A 26,858-nucleotide genomic window follows, 5' to 3' on the forward strand; every position below is an offset into this window, starting at 1 on the left:
CCCACGAAATAATAACCTGTTGAGTAGATGAAAGCTTTTCATTCGTTTCTGGATTTCTTTTTTTTTTTTTCCCGGAGAGTGCTAGCAAATACAATGTGTTTGCACTGGTTAAGTCATAGCTCTTCTTCCAAGCACGGTGTGCTTTCAGCTCTCCGACAAAGAGACTACTACTCCGCAGGTCCCTCAAAAGGGACTCCAGACCCAATCGAGCTCCAGCCTGCCCAAACCCCAGTTCTTGCCTCTTTGGGCATCTTGGTCCTTGTAGTTTTGTCTGCTAGCTCTGTGCCCGAAGCACGAACGCCGAGACCACAACTCCCATCACGCCGCGGGCCGCGCCGCCTCCAACGCGCATGCTCAGAACGGACGCGCCCATTGACGAAACTGCTGGCCCAGAACTCCGCCTTCCTGAGCTCTAGTGCTTCTGATTGGTCAGCTGCCCCGCCACTCAGCGCAGGGGCGACAGGTGAATGAAAGGGGGCGTGTCGGTGCGCGTAGCTCGGCGGCGGCGCGACAGGAACCAGCTGAAAGGTGAGCGCCCCAAAGCGGGTTCACGCGGCCGTTTTCATCCACCTGGGGGGAAGATTCCGGGCACCCTAGGAGGTCCGCCCGGCCTGGAAGGCCGCAGACCCGGAAGCTCCCAGTCGGTGGTCTCCCTTGGACCGCCCGGCCCGGGAGACCCCCGCGACCCCCGCCGCGCGAACCGCGCTCGAAGAGCGACCCCCTCGGTCCCCTTCTGCGTGGGGGAGGCTGGCTCGGCGGCAGATGTCCCTTCCCCCGGCCTCGGGCAGCGCCCCGAGTCGTCCTGCGGGCTGTCGGGGCGCTGGCCACGGGGACGGGGCCGGAACGGGAGGACTCGGCCGGGCTGGAGCAGTGCCCGCCGCAGCGACGGTCACTCTGTCCACGGGAGGCCAGGAGAGGGCCGAGGCCCGGCTTGCCACCGCCTGGAAGCGAGGACCGTGCCCAGCCTTTGATTCCCATGGGGCCGTCGGCTTGGGCAGGAGGATCCCCCGTGCTTGCGAGCATTTACCTTTGAACCCGGGTGCATCTGACCCCGAAATTCCTTCTGTAGGATGGGACTCCTCCCCCGCCCACCCTCGCCGTCCCCTCCACTCCTGCTGTGGGTGACGGGGATTTCTCCACCCTTCTCTCCCGGTCTTTGGAGGTTTGGGCATCAGGTCAGCACCGGCAGGGGAGCCAGCCACTCCGGGTTGCGTTCCCAATGAGGCGAGTTCTAGGTCCAGATTTGGTGGATGATGTTGTGCCAGACCCGGATCGCACTCTTTGAAGTTGGGTGTCGGGGGTGTAGCCAATGGAAAGCAGGGCCCTCCGCATGCCAGGCATGTGTGTAGCCCGCCCGCTGTAGCCACAGCCCGGGTCTCTTAGTAACAGGGAACCTTGGCCTCCTCTGCCAAAGAGAATGCAGTGATCATATCCACTGTCCTAGGTTACTTTGAGGTGAAAATCAGCTAGCACTTGAAAACTACTGTACATGGGGTTGGAGAGACAGGACAGCTGGTAGGGCTCTTGCCTTGCACAGGAAGACCTGGTTGGATCCTGGACACTTCAAATGGTCCCTCTAGCCCAGCTAGAAACAAGCCCTGAGCAATGCAATGCCAGGTGTGTGTGTGTGGGAGAGAGAGAGAGAGAGAGAGAGAGAGAGAGAGAGAGAGAGAGAGAGAGAGAGAAAGGGAGGGATCTAGGGAGGGAGAGAGCAGGAGGGAGGGAGAGAAAGAGAAAGAGTTAGTTACTCGCCATCCTCCACCAGGGTGTCATTATTCCAGGCTTGGTGAGACTGTGGCGAGTTTGGAGTCTTATTACACAGAGTCAGTGGGTGGAATTCTGGGCTTCTTTGTGCCCCCCCCCCCCCCCCCAGAGTGAAGCAGCCTGTGATCTGGCTAGGATTCTAGTCCTGTCCCCACTGTGGGAGTTGCTAGTAGGTGGCAGAGTTGACATCTGCCCTCTCCTGGAGGATGGGGCCTATACTCGGTTCCTTTCTCTATTCTTGGCATCCTCATGGGCCAGACTGAATACGTAGCCAGTATTTATTGAAACACTCATTGGAGCAGCAGGGAAGTTGGGAAGGTCCTTGTCAGACTGTAGATAAACTCTTAGCCCCCAAGAGTTTCTTTTCTGGGAGTAGTGAAGATGACAAGTGGGATTAATGTGAATCAAAATGTCCACGTAGGAATATGAAATATCATAGTATGAGACTAACACCCAAGGACAGTAGAGAGAGGGCCAGGAAGATTGCTCCATGGTTGAAAGTCTGCCTTATGAGCTGGGGGAGAAGGCAGCTGGAATAGAGAAGGGATCACTAAGTCAAGGATGGTTGGAGGGATCACTCAGGATGGGAGATGTATGCTGAAAGTAGATAAAGAACCAAACATGATGGTCTCTCATTATCTGTATTGCAAACCATAATGCCCATAAGTAGAAAGAGAGGAAGAGGGAAATGTCTGCATAGAGGCAGGGGGAGGGTTAAGATGGGGGGGGATAAGGATACTGGGGACATTGGTGATGGGAAATGTACACTGGTGGAGGGATGGGTGTTTGATCATTGTATGACTGAAACTGAAACATGAAAGCTTTGTAATTGTAGCTCACAGTGATTCAATAAAAAAAAAAAGCCAAAAAAACAGAACCCCCCACAAACTATCCATATTGTATGCCAACAGCAGGATGTGGGTAGGGTGTATGCCTTGCACATGACCAACCTGGATTTGTTCTTTGGCACCACATATAATCTACTAAGCATCACTAGGAGTGATCTCTGAGCATAGTTGGGTGTGGCTCCATTCTCCCCCTACACACACACAAAAAACAAGTGTATGGATAGACCTGACATAGTAGAATCTAGTTTGTTTGTTTGTTTGTTGGGGCCACACTTGTCGGTGCTCAGGACTGACTCCTGGCTCTACACTCGGTGATCACTCCTGGGGGGAAGGGGGTGTGGTACCAGGGGTTGAACCTCAGGTTGGCCACAGGCAAGGCAAGAGCTCTGCCTGCTGTACTGTCTCTCCAGCCCCAAGAATTTAGAGCATTTTCAGAGAGAAAAAGGAGCCTCTTCCCGTGAGAGCTGGAAATGCCCTGGCAGGAACCCCGTCGATGTCTCCCAAGTGTGCCAGCTCTTCTGGGCTAAACTCGGCGAGACACATGGGAGGCAAGCACTCCATGGCTGAGCCATACCCTTGCCTGCTCTAGTTTGCCAGATCTGTGCCCCTCCGTCCCCCCCAACTTTGTTAAAAAAGAAAGCAATATGTGCTCAAAGTAAGGAGAGAAAGAGAAAGAGCGAGAGGAGCACTAGCGCTGCCAGGTGTGACCCAGAAACAAAGCTGAAAAAGGTCAGAGAACTACTGGGAGTGACCCGAAAACTGCCCATTTGAAGATTTTGTTATTGTTTTATGGGGCCACACCCAACACTGATCAGGCCTCACTCCTAGCTCTGTGGTCAGGGATCACTTCTTTTTTAATTTAATTTTATTTTTGCTTTTTGGGTCATACCAGGTGATGCACAGGGGTTACTCCTGGCTCATGCACTCAGGAATAACTCCTGGAGGACCATATGGGATGCTGGGAATCAAATCCCAGTCGGCAGTGTGCAAGGCAAATGCCCAACCTGCTGTGCTATCGCTCCATCCCCACTTTTTAATTTTTTAATGTAGGAGTACTGCTATTTTTTCAGCCACTGATTAAGAAGCTGACCGAAGCGGGCATGAACTCCACATTACTTTTTTTTTTTTTAATTTTTCAATTGGATATCTGTGAGCTCCACCATTACAAAGCTATACATAACTGGGTTTCAGTCATACAGTGATCCAAGACGCATCCCTCCACCAGTGTACATTTCCTACCACGAGTGGCCCTGTTTCCCTCCCACCATCCCCCACGCCCTACCCCCTACCCCCAGCTTCCCTCTATGGGAGGCACTTTCCTTCTTACTCTCTCTCCTTTTTCTTTTGCATTATGAAGTATAGATAGTAAGAGGTCATTGTGCTTGTTCACGGATTTTGATTTCTTTCGAGATTTATTTATGAGCCTCTGAAGCAAGGCCAATAGAAGAGCTTACACAGTGGTGCTGGAGTTGGTTCTTGCGTATAGGGAAGTGAGGGGAGATAGCCCATTCCAACTCCAAGAAAGCCTGGAGATTTCAGTCACAAACCTGCATACCCAATTTTTCAACAAGTCAATATCTCAGTCAAGTTTGTCCTGAGACGGTGAAGTCTGGCTGGGAGCATGGGCAATTTTGGATTGTGGAAGCAAGTGGCTACTGGGGGCTCTCTTTGGGTGGGCAGTAGACTAGCCTCCCCCCCCACCCCCATTTACCCTGGTCTGTTCAGCCATGCATGGGTCCAAGGTTAACTGCAGCTTTCATCTCTTTCCTTTTTTTTTTTTTTAATGTAGGAGTACTGCTAGTTACTTAGCCATTGATTAAGCTGATTGAATTGGGCATGAGTTTCACATTACTTTTTTTTTATTATTCAGAATGTTAATTTAATTTTATTATTATTATTTTTCCCCGTTTTTATTGATTCACCGTGAGATACAGTTTACAAAGCTTTCATATTTGAGCTTCGGTCATATAATCATCCAACACCCATCCCTTCACCAGTGCACATTTTCCACCACCAAAATTTTCAGTATTACCCCCCACCCCGTTCCAACCCTTCTGCTGCCTGTGTGGCAGGCAGTTTCCCCCATACTCTCTCTCTCTGCTTTGGTTACATTTGATATTTTGACGCCAGTTCCACCACCACTCAAATCAGCCAAAAAGGCAATGCTAGAGGATCTGTTTCGTATTGCTTGTTATGGATAGAATATAATGTCCAGGAAATTCTGTATTGTTTTCTTCTGGGAGCTTTAGTTTATAGTCTCTGGGTCTTGGCTGTTGATGAGATTACATGGGCGCTGGGAGCAGTTTGTGGGTGTGACTGCCAAGGTACTGGAAAACTGGGGACCTGGGGGGAGGAGGCCCAGTCCCGATCCAAGAGGGTTTGGAGATCTCAGTCACGGGTTCCTGCATACCTGGGTTTTCCAGCCAGTCCGCTCGTGGGTGAGGTTCATCCCATCTTGGGTGAGGCTCATCCCCTCTTGGGTGAGGCTCGTCCAAGCATGTGGAGAGTGGTCTTGGGCATGGTGGCTGTTGGGTTTTGGAGGTTTTCAGCTGCCAGGGTTCTGCTTGGGACAGGGAGGGAAAACTCAACCCACCCCACTCTGAGGTGCTGTAGTGAAGACAGTCTGCACTTCTCATTGAGTTCTAGAAGCTGGTGGCTGCTGAGATTTTTAGGGGACAGGTGGAGTGTCAACGCCTACCCCTGTCTGAGGTACCCTGGTGAAGTCGTCCTGGCTTAAAATTCGAAGACATCTCTGTAGCGAACTGCTTGGTTTGGAAATTCTCCTGTGTGTCTCTGGATTGTGGCAGTTAAGGAGCTCAAGTAGCAGCCAGAGGCAGTTTGTGGGCGTGACTTCAAGGGTCCATGAGGGGGGGGGAGGCGGTGAGGGACCAGCTCATCCGCTATCCCTTGAGGCCTGGAATTGGTCATCACTGAACCCATGTACCTGCACTTCTGACTGGGTTCTGGAAGTTGGAGGCCACCGGCGTTTTTAGGGGACAGGTGGAGGGACAATGCCTGCCCCCGTCTGAGGCACCCCAGTGAAGTTGGCTTGGCTTAAAGTTCGGAGGCATCTCTGCAGCGAGCTACTTGGTTCAGAGATTCTTTTGCGTGTCTTTGGATCATGGCCCTTGTTTTCATCTTTTCCAGAGAAATAAACTATTGGGTTCTGGAGGTTTTCAGCTGCCGGGGTTCTGCTTGGGACAGGGAGGGAAAACTCAACCCACCACACTCCAAGGTGCCCCAGTGAAGACAGGCTGCACTTGAATTGAATTCTAGAAGCTGGTGGCCGCCGAGATTGCAGGGTGTGCCTGCTCGCCTGCATTGCTCCACACCTCCGGCCCTAACTGCATCTTTTGATCTTTTTCGAGATTTATGGGTCTCTGAAATAAGGCCAGTAAATGAGCTTGTATAGCTGAGCCGGAGGTGGTATGTGGGTGTGGCTCCCACATACTTAACTTTTGGCCATTTAATTTCTTGGTAAAGTTGGCCCCAAGTTGTTGGGGTCTGGCCAAAGGCACAGCAGCAATTTTGGGATATCTGGAAGTCCGAAGGCACCATCAGGCTGCTGATGCCCTCACCCCACAGGTACAGATTGACCTGCTGGTGGCACCATACCCCCTCTTTTCATCTCTTTTGAGATTTATTAATGGGTCTCTGAAATAAGGCCGACAGTTGAGCTTTTTTAGCTTAGCCAGAGGTGGTTTGTGGGCATGGCTCCCATGTACCTAACTTTTAGCCATTTTATTTCTTGTGAAACTTGGCCCCAAGTTGTTGGGGTCCAGCCAAAGGCACAGTGGCAATTTTGGGGTACCAGGAAGCCTGAAGGCACCATCAGGCTGCTGATGCACTCACTTTGCGAGTACAGGTTGACCTGTGGCAGCACCATACTCCCTCAGGGATCACTTCTGTGATGCTGGGGATTCTAACTAAGTAATGTGCAAGGCAGGTACGTAGCCCCTGTTCTGTCTTTCAGGCTTTGCATTTGAAGTTTTGATAAATACTGCTCAAGTCCCCTTTTATGTGGTGTTCTAAATTACAGTTGTATCCACAGCGGACATTTCCGCATGGGAGAATAAGTTTACCACTCTCATTTTCTTTAGCTCTGAGGAAGAACCCAATGTGGATCTGAATGAGCATCTTTTCTTCTATTTTCTTTTCCCCTTTAACTTTCTGATTGTTAAGGGCAGTAGTAGGAACTGATGCCAAAGCTTGTTTGGAAGGCTTTTTTGAGGGGGCATTGATCCCAGGTGGTGCTCAGAAAATTCAGAGGCCCCACTGGTGATTCTAGGGGCCAGAGTGATAGTACAGTGGGTATGGCATTTGCCTTGCACGTGGTTAACCTGGGTTCAGTTCCCCCATACGGTCCTCTGAGTACCACCAGAAGTAATTCCTGAGTACAGAGCCAGGAGTAACTGCTGGTGTGACCGAAAAAGACAGAAAAACACAAACAAAAACACTGAACCCACTGGTAATTCTCCGCCTACTAGGCTGGTGGCTCAGTTCAAGGGTCGAAAGATATAATGCTGTTCAAAATAAGCACCCTACTCCCTTTACTCTCCACCCCACTGTTTCTCTCTCTCTCTCTCTCTCTCTCTCTCTCTTTAAAATTTTGTTGAGTCGCTGTGAGAAACAGTTACAAAGCTTTCATGTTTGAGATTCAGCCATGCAATGATCGAACACCCATCCTCCACCAGTGTACATTTTCCACCACCAGTGTCCCCAGTACTCCCCCACCCCCACCCCCGCTTCCCAGTCCTCACCCTGCCTCTATGGCAGACAATTTCCCCAATACTCTCTCTACTTATGGGCATTATGATTTGCTCGAATTTTCCCACCACCATTCAAGCCTGCCTGCCAGTCGAAAATTTATTTTCCATTGCCCATTTTGAACATCATGAGAGTTTGTGCAGCCACTTTGTGGCCGCGCGCTTCTGGGATCCTAGGTTGTAGATGGTTGGATTCCAGAGACATCTCCGCAGGGCACTAATCCATTTTGGGATCCGATTGGGAGTTTCTGGACCTGGGCAGTTGGTGCACCAAGATGGCACCTGGCGGAAGCTCATGGGCAAGACAGCCAGGCCACTGAGCGGACAGAGAGCTGGGAAGGGACCGCCCAATGCTTCTGTTGCCATGCGACCTGGAGATTTAGTTCTCTTTTTGGTTTTGGGGCCACACTCAGTGGTGTTGTGTATAGCAACCTACTCCTGTCACAGTACTAAGAATGGGGTAGGGTCTGCACCCTGGGTTGCTCTGGGGACCTTGCAGTGCTGGGGATCACACTGGATGTCATATTTGCAATGCCTATGCTAGCCCATCGAGCTCTCTCCCTGACCTGTTACTTTCCAGCATAATAGTTTTATGGTTTTGGTTTATTGTTCAAGGGCTGGAGCAGTAACACAGCAGGTGGGGTGTTTGCCTTGCACGTGGCCGACCTGGGTTCGATTCCTCCATCCCTCTCGGAGAGCCCAGCAAGCTACCGAGAGTATCCCGCCTTCATGGCAGAGCCTGGCAAGCTCCTTATGGTGTATTCAATATGCCGAAAACAGTAACAACAAGTCTCACAATGGAGATGTTATTGGTGCCCGCTCGAGCAAATCGATGAACAACAGGAGGACAGTGCTACAGTCTACAGTTCAAGGCACCTACTTTGTGGTTCTGAGAATTGAACCTGGGCTAATGGTGAGCTAAGGCTTCCTGCATACAAAGCTTGTGCCTAGCTTGTTGAGCTATTTCTCTGGCTCTCTGAACCATAAGTTAATTTTAACTACTTAGGGTGAAGAAAAATTACTGAAATTTGATATGGCTTTTGTGAGTTTAAAAAAATATATAAAGGGGCTGGAGTGGGTAGGGCATTTGCCTTGCACTCATCTAACCTGGGTTCCATCCTCGGCATCCCATATGGTCCCCTGAGCACCACCAGGAGTGATTCCTGAGTACAGAGGCAGGAGTAACTCTTGATCATTGCTGAGTGTGACCCAAAAAAGCCCCCCTCCAAAAAAAGGAATAATAATAAAGCAAACATAAAAAAGAATAATCTGGTGGCTTAGACTCTGGGCTATAATTTGGTAAGATCCTTAGGCTATTTTGAACGTGTAGGATCATTTAATGCTCTCAGCTAAATCACCTCTGATGTCTTGAAAAAATTCCTAGGTCTATTTTTTGTTTGTTTCTGGGCCAGACAGGGCTTGATGCTGTGTTGCAGTGTTGCCTCGGGGAACCATGCAGTGCAGGGACTCAGCCCAGGCTCCCCTAATGCGCGTCTGCTCTGCCTAATCAGCCTTCTCTGACCCTCAGGTTTTTGAGGTTTTTTTTTTTGGCTTTTTGGGTCACACCTGGTGATGCACAGGGGTTACTCCTGGCTCTGCACTCAGGAATTACTCCTGGTGGTAGCTCAGGGGACCATATAGGATTCTAGGATTCGAACCCGGGTCAGCCGCATGTAAGGCAAACGCCCTACCCGCTGTGCTATCGCTCCAGCCCCCATCTGACCCTTAGGTTTTTTTCTTGATTTTTTAAATTTGAGTTTTTAGACCACACCCAGTGGTGCTGATTAGGAGCTATTCCTGGCTCTGTGCTCCACGGTGACGCCTGGTGTTGCTCAGGGGACTGTGTGCGTTTCAGGGATTTAACTAGGAGAGCCGTCCGCAGTATGCAAGTTGAGCACCTTAACCCCTGTACATCTCTCCATTCCCAGTTTTCACAAATTTTAAAAAAGATTATTTTTCTATTTTTTCCCCCAGTGGTGATAGGTAGGGGACAGGGAGTATTGGGCCACACCTGATTGTGCTCAGTGCTTTTTTTTGGGTCACACCTGGCGATGCACAGGGATTACTCCTGGCTCTGCACTCAGGAGTTACTTTGGGCGGTGCTCAGGGGACCAATATGGGATGCTGGGAATTGAACCCGGGTCAGCCGCGTGCAGGGCAAACGCTGTGCTATCTCTCCAGCCCTCGGGGCTTATTCTTGACTCTGCTCAGATATCACTCCTTGCAGTGCTCAGGGTGTCAGGGAACAAAGGGCAGCCACATGCAAGGCAAGCACCTTAGCCCTTCTACTATCTGTCTGTCTGTCTGTCTGTCTGTCTGTCTGTCTCTCTCTCTCTCTCATCATACCCAGGGTGCTCAGGGATCACTCCTGACTATGTTCAGGGATTAGAGAACCAATTAGGGAGATAAATAGACAAGAGCTTCTACAAGCAAGTAAACTGGCAAACTTAAAAGTCAGGGGGCTGAGAGATAGTGCAACAAGTAAGCCCGTGCACGTCGCTGACCCGAACTCCATCCTCAGCATCCCAGATGGTCCCGTGAACCCGCCAAAAGTAATACCTGAGCACAGCCGTGTGTGGCCCAAAAAGAAAAAGAAAAAAGTGAGAACTGGATGGGGCAGGAGCAGTAGTTCAGTGGGTAAGGCACTTTGCATGCACCTGACCTGTGTTCAGGGCTCTAGAGACTGCTCAGAGCTCCATGGGTCACAATGGTTTGATGTGCTAGAAGAAGATGGAGAGGAGAATTTAAGGAAGAAGTTCAGTGTGTCTCTTACTTATAGCAGAAGGAATTTGTGTGTCTGTTTTTTTGGTCACGCCCAGCTGTGTGCTCAGCTGCCACACCCCTGCTCTGTGCTTAGGGGACCATGTGGTTCTGGGATCCAAATCATTGTCTCAACCATAGCTGCATGTAGGCAAGTGCCTTAATGACCCCAGCAGAAGGATTTAAATTTTATTTATACTTGTCCTGTGTAGCACTAAAGAAAAGAATCTTAGGGCTGGAGCTATCATACAGTGAATAGCACATTTGCCATGCACATAGCTGACCCAAGTTTGATTCCCCAGCACCCCAAAACGTTCCCCAAGCCGCACTAGGAGTGATCTCTGAGCACAGAGCCAGTAATAAACCCTGGGGTAGCATTGTAGCACTGTAGTACTGTCCTCCTGTTGTTCATCGATTTGCTCGAGTGGGCACCAGTAACGTCTCCATTGTGAGACTTGTTGTTACTGTTTTTGGCATATCGAATATGCCATGGGGAGCTTGCCAGGCTCTGCCGTGCAGGCGGGATACTCTCGGTAGCTTGCCGGGCTCTCTGAGAGGGATGGAGGAATCAGACCCTGGTCGGCCACATGCAAGGCAAATGCCCTACCCGCTGTGCCGTCGCTCATACCTTTGCCCACCAACAATTCAGGTTGACAGAGCTCTGTTAGCCTGGGGTATGGCACAAAAACTTTTAAAAAAAATAGAGGAAGAAGAAAGGAGTATTCTTTGTACTCAGCAATACTGCTTTTTTGGAAGCACTTTGCCAGGTGTTGGGGGTAGAGTTTGAGGGTGGGGCAGCACGTGGCATAAGACCTAAATCATGCCTTCAAAGGGCTTGTGCACTGACCTAGTGAGCCAGAACACAAAAGTAGGAAGGAGAGAACCAAGAGTTATCAGGGAGCTGATCATTTGGGAGTCTCAAGCATTAGAGAACTCAGTTCAAGGGCTGGGGATGTGACTTAAGTGGTAGAGCATATGCTTTGTATGTGGAAGGCCCTAGGTTTGATCCCTCGCAGCACATGGCCTAGCACTGCTGGGCATGATCCAGATGTCCCCTGAACCCTGCTGGGAGTAGTCCTGTCCCCCAGAACCACCAGCCAGTGTGACCCCTATACTTAATAACAACCCCCAAACTTCCACCAACTCAGATTAAGCTAAGCAAAACCTTTAGTGGCTTCTGACAACAGATGAGCTGAAGCTCAGACGGGCTTCTGCTGCTCTGCCCAATCTGGGCCATCATCTTTATTAGGCCGGATCTCCTGAGGGATGGAAGCAGCAGCCCGCAGCCCACATGCCCACACCGCAAAGGACTCTTTTTTTTTTTGGACCCTTAATAGATAAAAAGTAAAGTAAAGGCCTCCCGTTGATCATCGATTTGCTCTAGCGGGCCCAGCAATGTCTCCATCATGAGACTTGCTGTTACTGTGTCTGGCATATCGAATACATCACGGGGAGCTTGCCAGGCTCTGCCGGGCGGGCAGAAATACTCTCGGTTGCTTGCCGGGCTCTCCGAGAGGGGCAGAGGAATCCAACTCGGGTCAGCCATGTTGGCTGCGTGCAAGGCAAACGCCCTACCGCTATGCTATCGCTCCAGCCCAGCATGTAAACTAGTTACGGACCCCCAAGCGCTGTGCGTCCCCCAACTTAATAGATAGCGCATTCTTTTTCATTGGCTTGTGTAGGTCACATGGTAAATTCTGAGCCAATCACAGTGGTCAAAAGGTGGGAAATAGTTATTTTAGCTTGTTATACACATTTTATATACCTGGAGAGTCTGGGATAGTGGTCTCTTGATAAATGGTAGGAGAGTATTTCCATCAAAACCAAACAGAGCAATAAAACCATAAAATGGAGAATGTATTCAGACTAGTTCAAAAATCCATCAGATGTTTCCACAATGTCATGGTAATAATGTGAGCTGAGAATATACTTAGCTTCACAGTTCTGTTCAGGACACTGGAAACCAAAATGTAATTCTTTTTTTTCTTTTCTTTTTGGGTCACACCCAGCATTGCACAGGGGTTACTCCTGGCTCTGCACTCAGGAATTACTCCTGGCGATGCTCGGGGGACCATATAGGGTGCCGGGAAGCGAACTGGGGTGGCCATGTGAGGGCAAATGTCCTACCCGCTGTGCTATCACTCCAGCCCCCCAAAATGTAATTCTTAAATTTGTGGATTATCTGTATTTGAGGCTTAAAGAAATCAATATAGTGCCTAAGAGCTAGAGAGATAGGCCAGCAGGTTAGGTACTTGATTTTCATGCTGGGTTTGATCCTCAGAACTGTTTATGGTCTTGCGAGCAGTACAAGGTGTGGCCAAAACAAACAGCAACAGAGTGTGATCTCTGGAGGTTAACAGACCTGGTTTTGATGAGGGCTGGAAATGATAGTACGACGGGTAGGGTGCTGCCATGTATGAAACCCACACGTTTCATCTCTGGCACCACATCTGGCCCCCAAGCCCCACCAGGAGTGATCCCTGAGTAAGCCCTGAGCACCACTGAGTGTGGCTCCAAACCCAAACAAAACCGAAGTGGTTTTATGTCCTAGCTCTAACAATCTGGGCTTTTTCCCTATCCTCCCTGAGATTCAGTCCCTTACCAGGAGAAGATACAATATTACTAAGTACATGTTCTAAATATAATATTGTAAGTGCAATATTACTCAAGACAGTATTGTGGGTACAATATTAATACTTACTCATAAGGTTTTATAAAAGTTTCTTAGAAGAGGCATGTGAAACAGTACCTACTCTGCCCACAGGCAGCTAAACTGTAGTTTATTGTATTTCTAAATTCACCCCTTCGGACAGCCTCTGATGTTATTGCGGAATAGTCCACGCCATAAAGGTGTTATTGAAAAATCAGTGTTTCTGAAATGCCTTTTTAAAAGTCGTTTGCACGGTTGGGGTTTGTGAACTAACCCGAAGCCTTCCTCGCCCCAGACCCAGGCTCCTCGGCGCCGCGGCGGCTGTGGAAGAGATGGAGATGCAATCCTACTGCGCCAAGCTCCTGGGGGAGCTGAACGAGCAGCGCAAGAGGGACTTTTTCTGTGACTGCAGCATCATTGTGGAAGGGCGCATCTTCAAGGCCCACCGGAACATTTTGTTCGCCAACAGCGGCTACTTCCGGGCCCTGCTCATCCACTACATCCAGGACAGCGGGCGGCACAGCACCGCCTCGCTGGACATTGTCACCTCCGAGGCCTTCTCCACCATCCTCGACTTCCTCTACTCCGGCAAGCTGGACTTGTGCGGCGAGAACGTGATCGAAGTGATGTCGGCCGCCAGCTACCTGCAGATGAACGACGTGGTGAACTTCTGCAAGACCTACATCCGCTCGTCCCTGGACATCTGCCGGAAGATGGAGAAGGAGGCGGCGGTGGCCGCGGCCGTGGCGGCGGCGGCGGCGGCCGCGGCGGCGGCGGCCGCGCACCAGGTGGACGGCGGGATCCCCAGCTCGGGCCGGGAAGGGGCGTCCTGCGATGCCAAGAGCGTCCTCTCCTCGTCGGCCGAGGGCGACGAGGGCGCAGACTGCCCCCGGGAGCCCCCTTGTGGGGACTGCCGAGACTGCCACCCGCTGGCCCTGGTGGTCAAGGACAGCCAGGGCGGCGGCCCGGCCAACCCGGACCTGTCCACGCTGCCCAGCCAGGTTGCGCCCAAGGTGGAGCTGGACGCGGACGAGGTGGAGGTGGAGGTCGGGGAGCCGCTGCAGCAGTACGCGGCCCCGCTGAGCCTGGCGCACGTGGACGAGGGCTTGCCCAGTGGCCAGGCCGTGGACTTGGCGTACAGCAACTACCACGTGAAGCAGTTCCTGGAGGCCCTCCTGCGCAACAGCGCGGTGCAGAGCAAAGAGGACGCGGACCATCACTTCTCCCGCAGTTTGGAGGGAAGACCAGACGGGGCGGGCGTGGCCATGAGCTCCATGATGGACGTCCAGACCGACTGGTACGGAGAGGATTCAGGTGAGCTCTGGCAGCGCGCATCGCCTCAGGGGGTCACTGGGCACACGTGTCTGTGCGTTCGTGTCTCGTCTTCGCCATTGCCATTGTCACTGCTCTCAGCCCTGCCACCATCATCCCCATCGGCGCTATCACCGCCTGTTCTAGCAGGTGTGGTCACACCAGCCCCCTGTGCAATGCAGGGCAGCCCCTCTGCAAGGCTGTTTGGATTTCCTCGGCCACTGGAGCCCGGGTTTCCTCTTCTCTCTGAAAGTAGAACGTTGGGGCTGGAGCCCTAGTACGGCTGATAAGGCAGCTTGCCTTGCATGCTGCTGACACGGGTTCAATTCCCAACATCCCAGATGGCCTCCAAGAGTAATTCCTGAGGACAGAGCCAGGAATAACCTCCTAGCATCACTGGGTGAGGCCCCAAAACCTAAAAATTAAAAGTAGAATGCCACTCTTTTGGAGGTTATTTTGGGGGACTTGGAATGCTAGAAATTTTTCCTATATAAAGTAACGGTGACAACGTTCCCAAATCTGTGAAACCCTACCAAATAATATCATATAGAAATATTCTAGTTTCGGACTGGAGCTATAGTACCGCAGGAAGGACGTTTACCTTGCATGCAGCTGGCCCGGGTTCTATTCCCAGCATCCCATATAGTCCTCCCAAGTACCACTAGGACTTATTTCTGAGTGCAGAGCCAGGAGTAGCCCCTGAGCATTGCCAGGTGTGACCCAAAAAGAAAAAAATTCTAGTTTCAGCTAGCAAGATGAAACCCTTATAAATATGCTGAGGGCAGTTTCTGGTTCTGGAAACAACCCTCAGGTTTTGGTTAGATTCTCTTGTTTGGTTTGTTTTTGGCCACAACCAGCTGTGCTCAGGACTTATTTGTTTTGTTTTGTTTTGTTTTTGCTTTCTTCGGGTCACACCTGGCGATGCACAGGGGTTACTCCTGGCTCTGCACTCAGGAATTATCTCTGGCGGTGCTCAGGGGACCATATGGGATGCTGGGAATCGAACCCGGGTTGGCCGCGTGCAAGGCAAACGCCCTACCCGCTGTGCTATTGCTCCAGCCCCATTTTTTTTGTTTGTTTTTGCTTTTTTTGGGTCACACCTGCCGATGCACAGGGGTTACTCCTGGCCCTGCACTCAGGAATTATCCCTGGAGGTGCTCAGGGGACCATATGGGATGCTGGGAATCGAACCCGGGTTGGCCGCGTGCAAGGCAAACGCCCTACCCGCTGTACTATTGCTCCAGCCCCATTTTTTTTTTTTGTTTTTGCTTTTTTTGGGTCACACCTGGCGATGCACAGGGGTTACTCCTGGCTCTGCACTCAGGAATTACCCCTGGCGGTTCAGGACTTATTCTGGGTCTTTGCTTAGGGATCTCTCCTGGAGGCTCAGGGGACTATAGGGGTACCCGAGATTGGAGCCAGATAATACCTGCTACCTGCTGTACTATTACTCTGACTCCTGGTTATGTTCTTCAGTCTCTCTCTCTCTCTTTCTCTCTCTCTCTCTCTCTCTCTCTCTCTGGGGGATGTGGGGGGTCATACCTTGCAATGTTCAGCTGTTACTTCTGTCTCTGCACTCAGAAATTACTCCTGACAGTACTCCCAGAACCCTTTATGGGATGCCAGGGATCAAGCCCAGGTCAGCCGTGTGCAAGGCAAGTGCCCTAACATCTATACTATCTCCAGCTCTTTGAACCTGTTTAGTTCAGGAGATATTCATCCCCACCTTGCACTTGTCTCCGCTTTTTGGATCAAATAAGGAAGCTTTCTGACTTTTCTTCACATATGGTAACATGTTCTACAAGGTAGGAAGTGGATGCTTCTTTGTGTCAGACATGGCCTGTACTAACTCTGCTACCTGTTCCTTCAGATTTTTTAAATTGTTTCTTCCTTGGCTTCACATGCCACGAGTACCCAGGCTTCTGACCTCTGGCCTTTCCTTTTTGCCTTGTAATGAGGTGTCAGCCCATCTACCTTTCCATTCCTGGCTCACCTCCTCAGCCTCTCTTCCCTTTGCCTGCCTCCCTGCCTTCCCTTTACCGACACTTATTGAGCACTTCTTGACACACTCATGTAGGGAGACAGACAACAAACAGAGAAGGAAACATCTAGTATGAAGAACTGAAGCAGGGAAAATGTCACTAGGGGGTGAAAGGCATGCTGTTGTGTTAGGTTGACAAGAAAGACCTTTCTGCTAAGTTGTCTTTGAGTAGATTCCTCAGGGGAGATAGAGCATACGGGGCAGCCCTCTGGGAGAACATTCCAGGCAGAGGGAAGTGCCAGGTAGGATTGAAAGTACGAAGGTGTGTAGGCAGGATCACACTTGGTGGATGAACAAAGGAGCAACATGGATGCTGGTGTGTCTGGAGTCAAGCAAGGCAGAGAGTGGGACAGGGGGTGAGGGTGGAGACCGGGGAGGTGATGGGAAGGGGTGCCCCTGCATCTCAGCAGGGAGTGACACAAAACGCTGTGCACTGGAAGGATCCTTCTGAGCGCCATGTGTTGTTACCCCCCAGGGAACCTCTTGCTTCTGCCCTTAACTCTCCTGGAGACCCTAGTTTTAAAGACCCTGGTTGTGACCCATATAGGGGTTCTATAGCAGAATGTGAGGTCATGAAGAATTTGGCAACAGTAAAAGGTTTCTGAACATGCATTGGATGAAAGTTAACTCTGGGTCAACAGTATTATGATTCCAAGGCGTTTCAGGCAGGACTTACCGGTGCCATGTTTCTCAAATAAAAATGGGTTGTGAGTGGAAAGAACTTAAGAAGCCCTGCTGCAGAGTAGAGGTGAGCTGTGGTGGCAGGAATCCTGGGAGATGTGTCCCTGAGCCTGCGTGCTGGCTCTGGAGGGGAGTTGCGCTAGGACTGGACCAGCTCCCCAGAGAGGACCAGCTTTGCTAATGGCTTGTATGAGTGGGAGAGAAGGGAGGGCGTTAAGGTGGTGCCCATACTGTGCTTTCTGGTAGAAGTGAGAGGTGGGTGACTGTAGCTTCAGGGACACAGAGGCGCAGCCCTCCTCACCTCCTGCAGCAGGACTTGTGGACCGTTATGGTGTGTAAGCCACACAGCCTATAGAACCGTGGGTAAACCGTGGTTTTCAAAGTTAACCAAAATCTGTCTAGAGTGGTGGCAATTAAAGATGGGGTTTAAGGCCCATTGGGTAGAACAGGGAGCAGCGTTATTATTAGATGTGAGACCTACTGCAAATGAGGAAAAAGATAAGAGATGCTCATCAGTGAATTATGCCTTTAAGTCATCCGGACATGGAAGAATCTCTTTCTAGAGCAGCCATTATCGGTGAAGACAAAGACCTATTAGAAGGCCAGACTGAATAAAAAAGAAATATATGGGGTGAAACACTGAATGGAAGCGCCAGAGAGGTAGCGCAGGAATTAAGGTGTTTGCCTTGCATGTGACCAACCCTGGCTTGAATCCTGGCACTGCCTCTGCCCCCCCGTCTCCCCTCCTCCTTCCCCTGTCAGGGATCACTCCTGAACACAGAGCCAGGAACTGCCCCTGAGCACTGGCTGGCTGGAGTAGCTTCAAAGGCGCAGTGGAAATAGATGTGAAGATAGTGAGCGGAGGAGCTTCTTCTGGGGAGTTTTCCTGTGAAGGAAACAAAGAAATGCTGATGAAGGTGGAGGAACTGATGCCTTTCACAGCGTCCCCTCTCCCTTTCTGAGCTTTCAGCTACTCAAGGCTTTGCTGTCTGGTTTCAGTTATCTGTGGTCAGCCACCATCCAAAAATATTTTGTAGAAAGGATATTTTGAGAGAGAGAGAGAGAGAGAGAGAGAGAGAGAGAGAGAGAGAGAGAGAGAAATTTTGAGAGAAAAAAGAGACTTCTTATACATAGCCTGTATGACAGTATATTGTTAGAGTTGCTTTGCTTTATTACTATTTTCTTTCTTTCTTTTTTGTTTTTTTGGTTTTTTGCTTTTTGTTTTTGTTCTTGGGCTTCACCCAGAAGTACTCAGGACTCACTCCTGGCTCTGATTTCAGGGATTACTCCTGGCCAGCCTTAATGGGCCATATAGTATGCCAGGAATTGAACCTGGGTAGACCGTGTTCAAGGCAAGCACCCTACCCACTGTATTATCTCTCTGGCCCTATTATTATTTTATTTCTTGCTGTTCCTCACTTATCACCTACACTTGATCATTGGTATTTATGTTTAGAAACAAGCTTGGGGCAGAAAGGGTCTGCAATCTGCAGTTCCAGGTGTCCACTGAGGGTCTTGGGATGCAGTGCCTGAGAATAAGGGAGACTCCCAGATTTACTGATGAAGTGATCCAGGAAAAAGGGGACAGCTGAGAACCAAAGAGAGTGGGACCAGTTCCCAAGTGGAAGCACTTCTGTTTCCTGAAGTGAGCCGTGGCAGAGGCGTTGGAGGTTGGATCTTAGGAGAGGTATAAAATAGACGTTGAAAGAGGTATAGGAGTGAATAAAGCAGGAAAATATTTGGGACAGAATCAGGGGCGCTTCTGTTTTTTGTTTCTTTTTAGGGGGTTGAGGGGACATCTAGTGCTACTCAGGGTAACTCCTGGCTCTGTGCTCAGGATTCACTTCTGGTGGTGCTTGGAACTGAACCTGGGTTGTCCGTGTGCAAGGCCTTGTCCCCTGTACTGACTCTCCGGTTCCCATGGGCTTTTCAGTCACTACTAGGTGTGTTATAGACCTGTGTTGTGTTTCACGCTGGTTGTAAGGGCACCGAGTGAACCGTGTTCTGGAGATGATCAGCACAAGCAGGTTTCTGTCTGCCTAGACCCAGAGCCCTGAGCTCCACGGGAGAGGGAAGCACATTCTCAGTTCAGACCTGCCTCTCATCGCTCTCATCGTTGAGGCCGCTCAGCTGTGCTCTGTCCCATTCTCCCAGAGCGCAGGATTTTGTCTGCACCCAGGTTATTCCTTCCGGGAGCCCATTGCCTGCCTTCATCAGTGCAGTCAGAATCAAACTTTTCATTCCTCTTCTACTTGTTTTTCTCCTGTGTTTTCTGCCTTAGTTTACCCCACTGTTATTTACAGATCATTTAGAATCTTTTCCCGGGGCTGAACTGACAGTAACAGTGGGTAAGGTGCTTGCCTTGCACATGGCTGACCCGGGTTCGATCCGGCACCCCATATGGTTCCCTGAGGAATAATTATTGAGTGCAGAGACAGGAGCAACCCCTGAGAATTGGAGAATTGCTAGTGTGACCCCCCCTTCCCCCAAAAAAAGATCTTCCCTTTCCCTCCGCTCCCCTCAAACATGTCTCTTTTCCTATTTGTACCTTGTCTTACTTTAAACTGTCATTGCCACATTGTCTTGTATAGGACTAGACTAGCTCCCCAACCAGAGAGCACCAGGTTTGTTAATGGCTTGTTTGCGTGTATGAGACATACCGTTATACACATATGTATGTCTCTTCCACGAGCCTTGACTTCCTGAGGAGGAAATGGGTGCAGTGCTGACAGCACCTCCTGGTACCAGGTGCACTGCATGCATTTGAGTGAACTGTTTCTATGTGGGAGGCATTGGATCATGCAAGAGGAAGGGAGGGTTTCTCTAACGCAGCTCTTCTTTGGAGAGTGAGCAGTCATTTTTTTCCAGGGACTAATGTAGAACCATTTCACTTCATGTTTCGTGGATAATCAGGAAGAAGGTTCTAGTACATCACCTACCACTCCTGAGCCACTGAGGTGGGAAAAATCCATGCACTGCCAGGTATAGCCCAGAGTTCAACAAACAAGTAAAGAATAACTGCACCCGTAGCGTTTTTCAAACTTTCAAGGGCCATGTAATGAATTTGGGAGGGCTGTGTTAGCTGGCCCAGCCTCCATGCAAAGATGACTATTTTCTCACCAGTTTAGACGCTCTGAGTCCAGGGTCAGTGGCCAGCGTTGCTGGTTCCTGGGGAGAGTTCCAGCTTCTCCCTGACCCTTACCAGGGAGGAAACTTTCCTCTGCACCCCAGCAGGCAGAGAAAGTACCCTTTGTCTCCTAAGGACCCCTGTGCTATCGGATTCGCGCCACCTTTGTGACTTCGTTTAACCTCCATTGCCTCAGTCTCCAGACACTCACCTGAAGGCTAGGGTCTCAGCGTGTGTATTTGGGGAGCCCAGGGTACAGTCCATAGCAGAATCACCATCAGCTCTGCCAGCAGAACAGGCCCCAACATAGCGTGTGTAGTTCCCTTGGGACACACAGGAAGGCCAGTGTGTTGTGTCCTGGGTGGTGTGTGTCCAGTAAACTTCAAGGAATGGGAAATCTGGTTGCTGCGAGCTTGCCTTGCACCCTCTGGGCAGAAGCCCACTTGAGGCCAGTGGGGGGAGGGAGGAGTGGGAACAGACAGTCAGAATGTGCAGATCTTGGGGGGCAGTGGGCTGGTGGGATATGGGAGCCTCCCTCTGCAGTAGGCTTTGCACTTTGTCCCTCGGGGCGGCCCGTGTGGGAGAGCTAACTCGTTCCATTTGCTTCCCCAGGTGACGTGCTGGTGGTGCCCATTAAGCTCCACAAGTGTCCTTTCTGCCCTTACACTGCCAAGCAGAAGGGTATCCTGAAGCGGCATATCCGCTCCCACACGGGCGAGCGTCCCTACCCCTGCGAGACTTGTGGCAAGAGGTTCACGCGCCAGGAGCACCTGCGGAGCCATGCCCTGAGTGTGAGTGCCGGCCGGGGCTGGGGCTGGAGCTGGGGCGCCGGGGCCCACATTTCTGTCCACCGGGCGTTTCCTAAGAACGTTTGTCCTGCTCCATCAAAGCCAGTTTTGTTGGAGAAGGTTAAAGCTTCTAGGGCAATAGATTTGCTTTCTTAAGTGAAGAGTCGTGAAAGTTTCGATCCTCATCAGGGATGGTTGTTGTAGGCAGAGATTAGTGGGCTTCGCTGGACTTGTAGGCCAGTGGGTGAGTCCAGAGGTAAGAGCTTTATGAGACAGCAAAACTGCTTTCCAGAGATGGCACAGGCCTGATTTTACTTACATTATTGCCCCAATCTGTTGCTTAGGGAAATCATGATTTGGGCAATTTTTATTTCATACAAAGGTGATTTATTGTGCAATTAATAAAGTGTGATTTGATTCTTTCTAGTACTACTGAGTACGTTTTCTGTTGGAAACAAATTCACAAGTCAACTATAAGCCCTTTGTCAGATGTCATCTGTGCAATTTGGGGTTCAGATAAAGGGGGGGAACAAGGTCTGGCTTCCTGATTCGTAGTGTGAAGATTCCAATCAAGAGGCAGATTGGGGCTGGAGAGATAGCACAGCAGGTAGGGCGTTTGCCTTGCACGCGGCCGACCTGGGTTCGATTCCCAGCATCCCATATGGTCCCCTGAGCACTGCCATGAGTAACTCCGGAATGCAGAGCCAGGAGGAACCCCTTGTATCGCTGAGTGTGACCCAAAAAAGCTAAAAAAAAAAAAAGGCAGATGTTATATGGGTAGAAATGAAGAAAGAGGCCTACTATGTGCACTCAGAAACATTTCCCACCTCCCTCAATCCTCCCAACTGTACTGGGAAGCAATCACAGCATGGAATGTTTTGCAAAGGAAGAAACCAAGGCTGGGGCTGGAGCAATAGCACAGTGGGTAGGGTGTTTGCCTTGCATGCGGCCGACCCAGGTTCGATTCCCAGCATCCCATATGGTCCCCTGAGTACCGCCAGGAGTGATTTCTGAGTGTAGAGCCAGGAGTCAGCCCTGAGCATCGCCAGGTGTGACCCAAAAAGCGCAAAAAAAAAAAAAAAAAGAAAAAAAGAAACCAAGGCTCAGAGTTCAAGCGTCTTGACACCAGTTTCCTGGGCAGTAAGGGCCCAGGAAGAGGTGGCAGCCCGAAGCCTGTGAGGGTGACAGGAACAGTCTGGGCAGCAGGAGAGGAAACCTTTTTGATTATTTTTAGTCAATTATTCATAACAAGCAATACAAAATAAATTATTTATCATCTGCCTTTTGGGCAGGCTGGGTGGTGGTGGGAAAACTCAAAATAATGGTGGTCGGAAGGCATAATAATGGTGGGATTGGTGTTGAAATATTGAATGTAATCAATTACTGTGAGCAACTCCTTAAAAACAAAATTTAAAAATAAATAAATAAAAAGGAGCCAGAGCAATAATACAGGGGGAAGGGTGTTTGCCTTGCACACAGTCGACCCAGGTTCGGGCCCCGGCATCCTATATGGTCCTCTGAGCACCACCAGTAGTGATTCCTGAGTACAGAGCCAGGACTGATTCCTGAGCATCACCATTGTGAACCAAAAGGTCAAAAAAAAAAGGAAAGAAAAATGTTGAGCTAGGCCAGAGAGATAGGACAGTGTGGAAGGTAACATTTGCCTTGCATGCAGCCAACTCAGGTTCAATCCCCAGCACCCTATATCGTTTCCTGAGCCCCACCAGATGTGATCCTGAGCTCAGAGCCAGGAGTAAGCTCTTTATACTGCCAGACGTGGCAAAAAAAAAAAAAGGTGAGCTGTCTCTCTGCACTTCACGCTCTCTTTCCTAAAATCAAAGACTTTCTAGACTTAATTCTTTTTTTTTGTTTGTTTGTTTATTTTTGGGCCATACCTGGCATTATTTATTCCTGGCTCTGCTCTCTGGGCTCACTCCTGACAGGACTAGGGGGCCATATGTGGTGCTGATGATTGGGACTTGAACCAAGTTGGCCTCCTGCAGGACAAACACCATACCCACTATGCTGTCGCTCTGGCTTGTCAGAGCTCTTCTGCGGAGGAAGGGATGTCTGTACCCACTGTGCTTGTATCCACAAACATTCAGAGGCAAAACATGTCAACACATTTTGGAAACATGCTGTCTAGCAAACCTGCCTTTCAGATAAGGGAATGGTAATCCAAGGTAAGCAAAAAGCCAACCTGAAAATCCTGCTGGGTTTGCTGAGAGCCCTTAGGAGTTTTGTTCTTTTGGCCTTTCCTAGGAAGAAACAGGCCTCATGCATGTGAGACTTGAGCTACATCCTCTTACCGAGTGCCGTTTGGATGCCAGGGAGAGTAGAACTGAGGGGTCAAAGGACAGAGGGTATGGCTGGGGACATCCCTGCCCTCTTGAAACCTACAGTCCAGTGCATTTTTACCAAGCCTTGTTAGGGACTGGTAAAAGGTAAAAGGTAAAGGTAAAGGCCCTCCCGTTGATCGTCGATTTGCTCGAGCGGGCCCAGTAACGTCTCCATTGGAGACTTTGTTGTTACTGTGTCTGGCATATCGAATACTCTCGGTAGCTTGCCGGGCTCTCCGAGAGGGGCGGAGGAATCGAACTCGGGTCGGCCATGTTGGCCGCTTGTAAGGCGAACGCCCTACCCGCTGTGCTATCACTCCAGGGACTGGTAGGTAAAACAATATGGTGGGTGGGTAGAAAGATAGTACAGTGGCTAGGATGTTTGCCTTGCATACAGCCAACCTAGGTTCGATCCTCAGCATCCCAACATATGGTGCCCGGAGCATGTGGTCACCACCCTATATAATTACCATCCGGAGTGATTTCTGAGTGCAAAGCCAAGAGAAAACCCTGAGCATTGCCATGTGTGGCCCAAACACAACCAACAAAAGGATATGGGGGGGGGGTGGCTAGACCTGGGCTTGAGCAGCAGAGACTTACCCAGAGGCAAGGAGTGTGGGGGTGGGGTCAGCAATGTGGAGAAAGGGACAAGCCCCACAGGTCTTAATGACCCTGGCGTGGACAAAACCTTATCAAGATTAAGGCCATGGGAAAGAGAGAAAGAGAGGTAGGGGTACAGTGGTAGGAAATAATGAGGCCGGACCCTCCCTCCTTCTGGGGACGTTGACAGTCTCTGTGTATGATTCTAGGTCCACAGATCCAGCCGTCCAATCATCTGCAAGGGCTGCCGACGCACCTTCACGAGTCATGTGTCACAGGGGCTGAGGCGCTTCGGGCTGTGTGACAGCTGCACCTGCGTGACCGACCCCCACGATGATGATGACGACTTGATGATGCCCATCAACCTGAGCCTGGTGGAAGCTTCGTCTGAGAGCCAAGAGAAGAGCGACACTGACAATGACTGGCCCATCTATGTGGAGTCTGGAGAGGAGAATGAGGTGGCCGGTGACGATTCCGAGGACAGACCGCAGCTGCAGCCCAACTTTTCAGATCGAGAGACTCTTACGTAGCAGGGGATCGCCGGAGTGGGTGAGGGGTAAGAATTTAGAGGTGATCACTCCTCATTCTGGGGTCGAAAACCACCTTGGTCCAATTTTGTGAAATCCCAAGAGGAACACTTTTCCACTGTTAATGTATTTGCCTTTTGTTTGACTACAGTGTGTTCTCGCTGCAGTTCTTGGAGAAACTGTGACATTAAGCAAAAGCAGGAAATGAGGGAGAGCAGGTCCTCGGAGAACTGGTGATTCCTCCAGCCCCAGCGGGGACAGTCGTCCTCAAGGTTATAATGAATTGTCATCGATCCCCACAGAGTTATCAGAGGATCTGCTTCCATGGTGGCAGCCGAGTTTCGTGACTCACAGGACTAATGATAGTTCAGTAGGGTCTCTGCATCTCTGAGGCCTCTGCTGGCCCCTCCTTAGTTCTGAGTGAATCAAGGCTGGTCCTGAGGCTTCTTGTTTTTCCTGCTGCGCGTCCAAATTGTAGATAAGAGAAAGAAGAAAATCTCCATTCCTTTTTCACAGTGTCTCAACCCTCTGCTTTCCTTCATCATCATCATTTTACTCTGAGAACGTGGACAAGCGTACAGGAAGTTTGGCGAGTCAACTTTCCTTTGCCAAGCCTCTCCCATGAACTCCATGTTTGAATTTTCTGCTGAAATTTTAAAGAGAAACTTTGTTGACAGAAGGCAGGCAGAACTGCCTGGCAAGATGATTGTAAAAATTCCTTTCTAGCGGCTGGAGTGACAGTATAGTGTGTGTAAGGCGCTTGTCTTGCATGCGGCTGACCCGGGCTTGATCCCCAGCACCATATTTTATTCCCCAAGTATGCCAGGAGTGGGCCTTGAGTGCACAGCCAGGAATAAACCTGGAACAACCCTATACAGGCCTAAAAGCAAAAGAAAATTGCTTTTGAAATCTAAGACCACGGTTTTACAGGCTGATCATGTTTGTATACAGACAAGCATGGGATGAGCTGAACAGTTTCTTCTAGCACATTCTTCACCTCAGTGAGTTCCATTTGAAGGTGACCCGGGAAGGAAATGGAGCCAATGAGCACAGGTCTGGTGGTCATCCTGTCTGCTTTGCTGTTGGACTATTCCACGTACACTCATAACCTGCCTTGTGATCCTAAAGCAAATCATCTGGGTGAGATCCAAAATGGGCCCCTCTTTTTTTCAGCTATTTTCAAATAGCACAGCTGTGTTATTAAAAAATGGAGCCACTGCTGACATTCTTTTATTTAGTTTATGAGGAGAACATTAACAGGAGGGAAAAGGATAAGATGAGATTGACAAATCATGTTTTAAATTGATTACCTTTAAAAGATTCTCTGGAAGCCAGGGAGAAAGCTTATGGGGCTAGTGCGTATGCTTTGCATGAAGGCCCAGATTTGATCCCCAGGACACATAGTCTCACCAGCACCTTTGGGGCGACCCTGGTGCCCCAAGTCAGGAGTCGCCCCTACTCACTGTCAGACATGGCCCAAAACACAAACAAAAAGAGCCTTTTCAGAAAAAAAAAAAAAAAGAAGAACTGGTTAGGGCCAGAGCTATAGTACAGCAACTAGGGCATTTGCCTTGCACGTGCCTGAACTGAGTTTGATCCCCAGCATCCCATGTGGTCCCCAGAGCACTGCCAGGAGTAAGTCCTGAGCACCGCTGGGTGTGGCCCAAAAAACAAAAAAATACCCTAAAAGCAAACCAAAAGGATTGGTAGAACCAATGTTAAAAACTGGTTAGTTTTTTACCTACTCTGTCACCAGACAGTTATTCTAATAAAAGACACTGCACATCTTTAAAGAACTAAGAGGCAGGATATGTGAGTGTTAAGGATATTCAGAGATGTTTAAAATTCTTTCAGGGCTGGGAGGTGGCTCAGAGGGCTGGCGCGTGATTTGCGTGCAGGAGCCCGGCCCTGAACCCAGCACTCCATGGTGCCCCAAACACCTCTAGGAGTGATTCCCAAAAAACAATTTTTTTAAGGTACTTTCCTGATCTTGTAGCAAATTATTCAAAATGAAATTTTAACCCCTTTTACTTCTTTTAATTTTGGCATAGTTGTGTTTCAAAAGAAAAGTTATGTTTCTTTCTGCACGTTGACCCAAACAAGATAATAAAAGGCGTAAATCAGCTTGTAAACTTTAGTCATTGAAAGGCTCAGATGATGTGTAAACCAAATTTCTTGGTTGGGGAGATGCTATGCAGGAAGCCTGGATCCATAACCCTTAGCACTGTGTGCTCTCCTGAACACCAGAAGTAATCCCTGAGCACCACCATGTGTGACCCAAGTAACCCTTCCCCCCCAAAAAAATAAACCCCAACATATTTCCAACAAAAAGAAGATGTCTTATGTTGGGCTGCCAAGATTGGCCCTTCGATAGGTGCATTTGGTACGATTCAGATCCTTGGAGCATGGATTATCTGCAGTAGATGGAAAATTTCAAAGCTGACATTATGTTATAGTAGGTTGTAAATTGTTATCAGATTAACAATTTGATAATCATTGGAGACGGGAAATGCCTTTTTTTTTCCTATAGCTGCTGTATATTTTCTACACACCTAGCAGTACTCCAGGCAGCTGCCCACGAGCTTCCAGACCATCCTGAACTGTGCCGGGAAGCAGGGGCATGGTGCCATATCAAACCCGTCCTCACCCACATTAG

The 26,858-nt window shown here is 49.8% G+C and overlaps 1 protein-coding gene across 1 annotated transcript; it reads left to right on the plus strand.

Moving 5' to 3' along the window:
• The first annotated feature begins 473 nt into the window (after positions 1–473).
• On the plus strand, positions 474–26,112 carry ZBTB8B (zinc finger and BTB domain containing 8B). Its single transcript, XM_056123441.1, has 4 exons — positions 474–528; positions 13,084–14,102; positions 20,561–20,739; positions 23,885–26,112. The coding sequence occupies exons 2-4, from the start codon at positions 13,121–13,123 to the stop codon at positions 24,203–24,205; spliced, it is 1,482 nt and encodes a 493-aa protein (XP_055979416.1). The 5' UTR covers positions 474–528; positions 13,084–13,120; the 3' UTR covers positions 24,206–26,112.
• The last annotated feature ends 746 nt before the right edge of the window (positions 26,113–26,858 follow it).

This window comes from Sorex fumeus, unplaced genomic scaffold (assembly GCF_029834395.1).
Source record: "Sorex fumeus unplaced genomic scaffold, SorFum_2.1 ptg000047l, whole genome shotgun sequence".
Lineage (NCBI taxonomy): Eukaryota > Metazoa > Chordata > Mammalia > Eulipotyphla > Soricidae > Sorex > Sorex fumeus.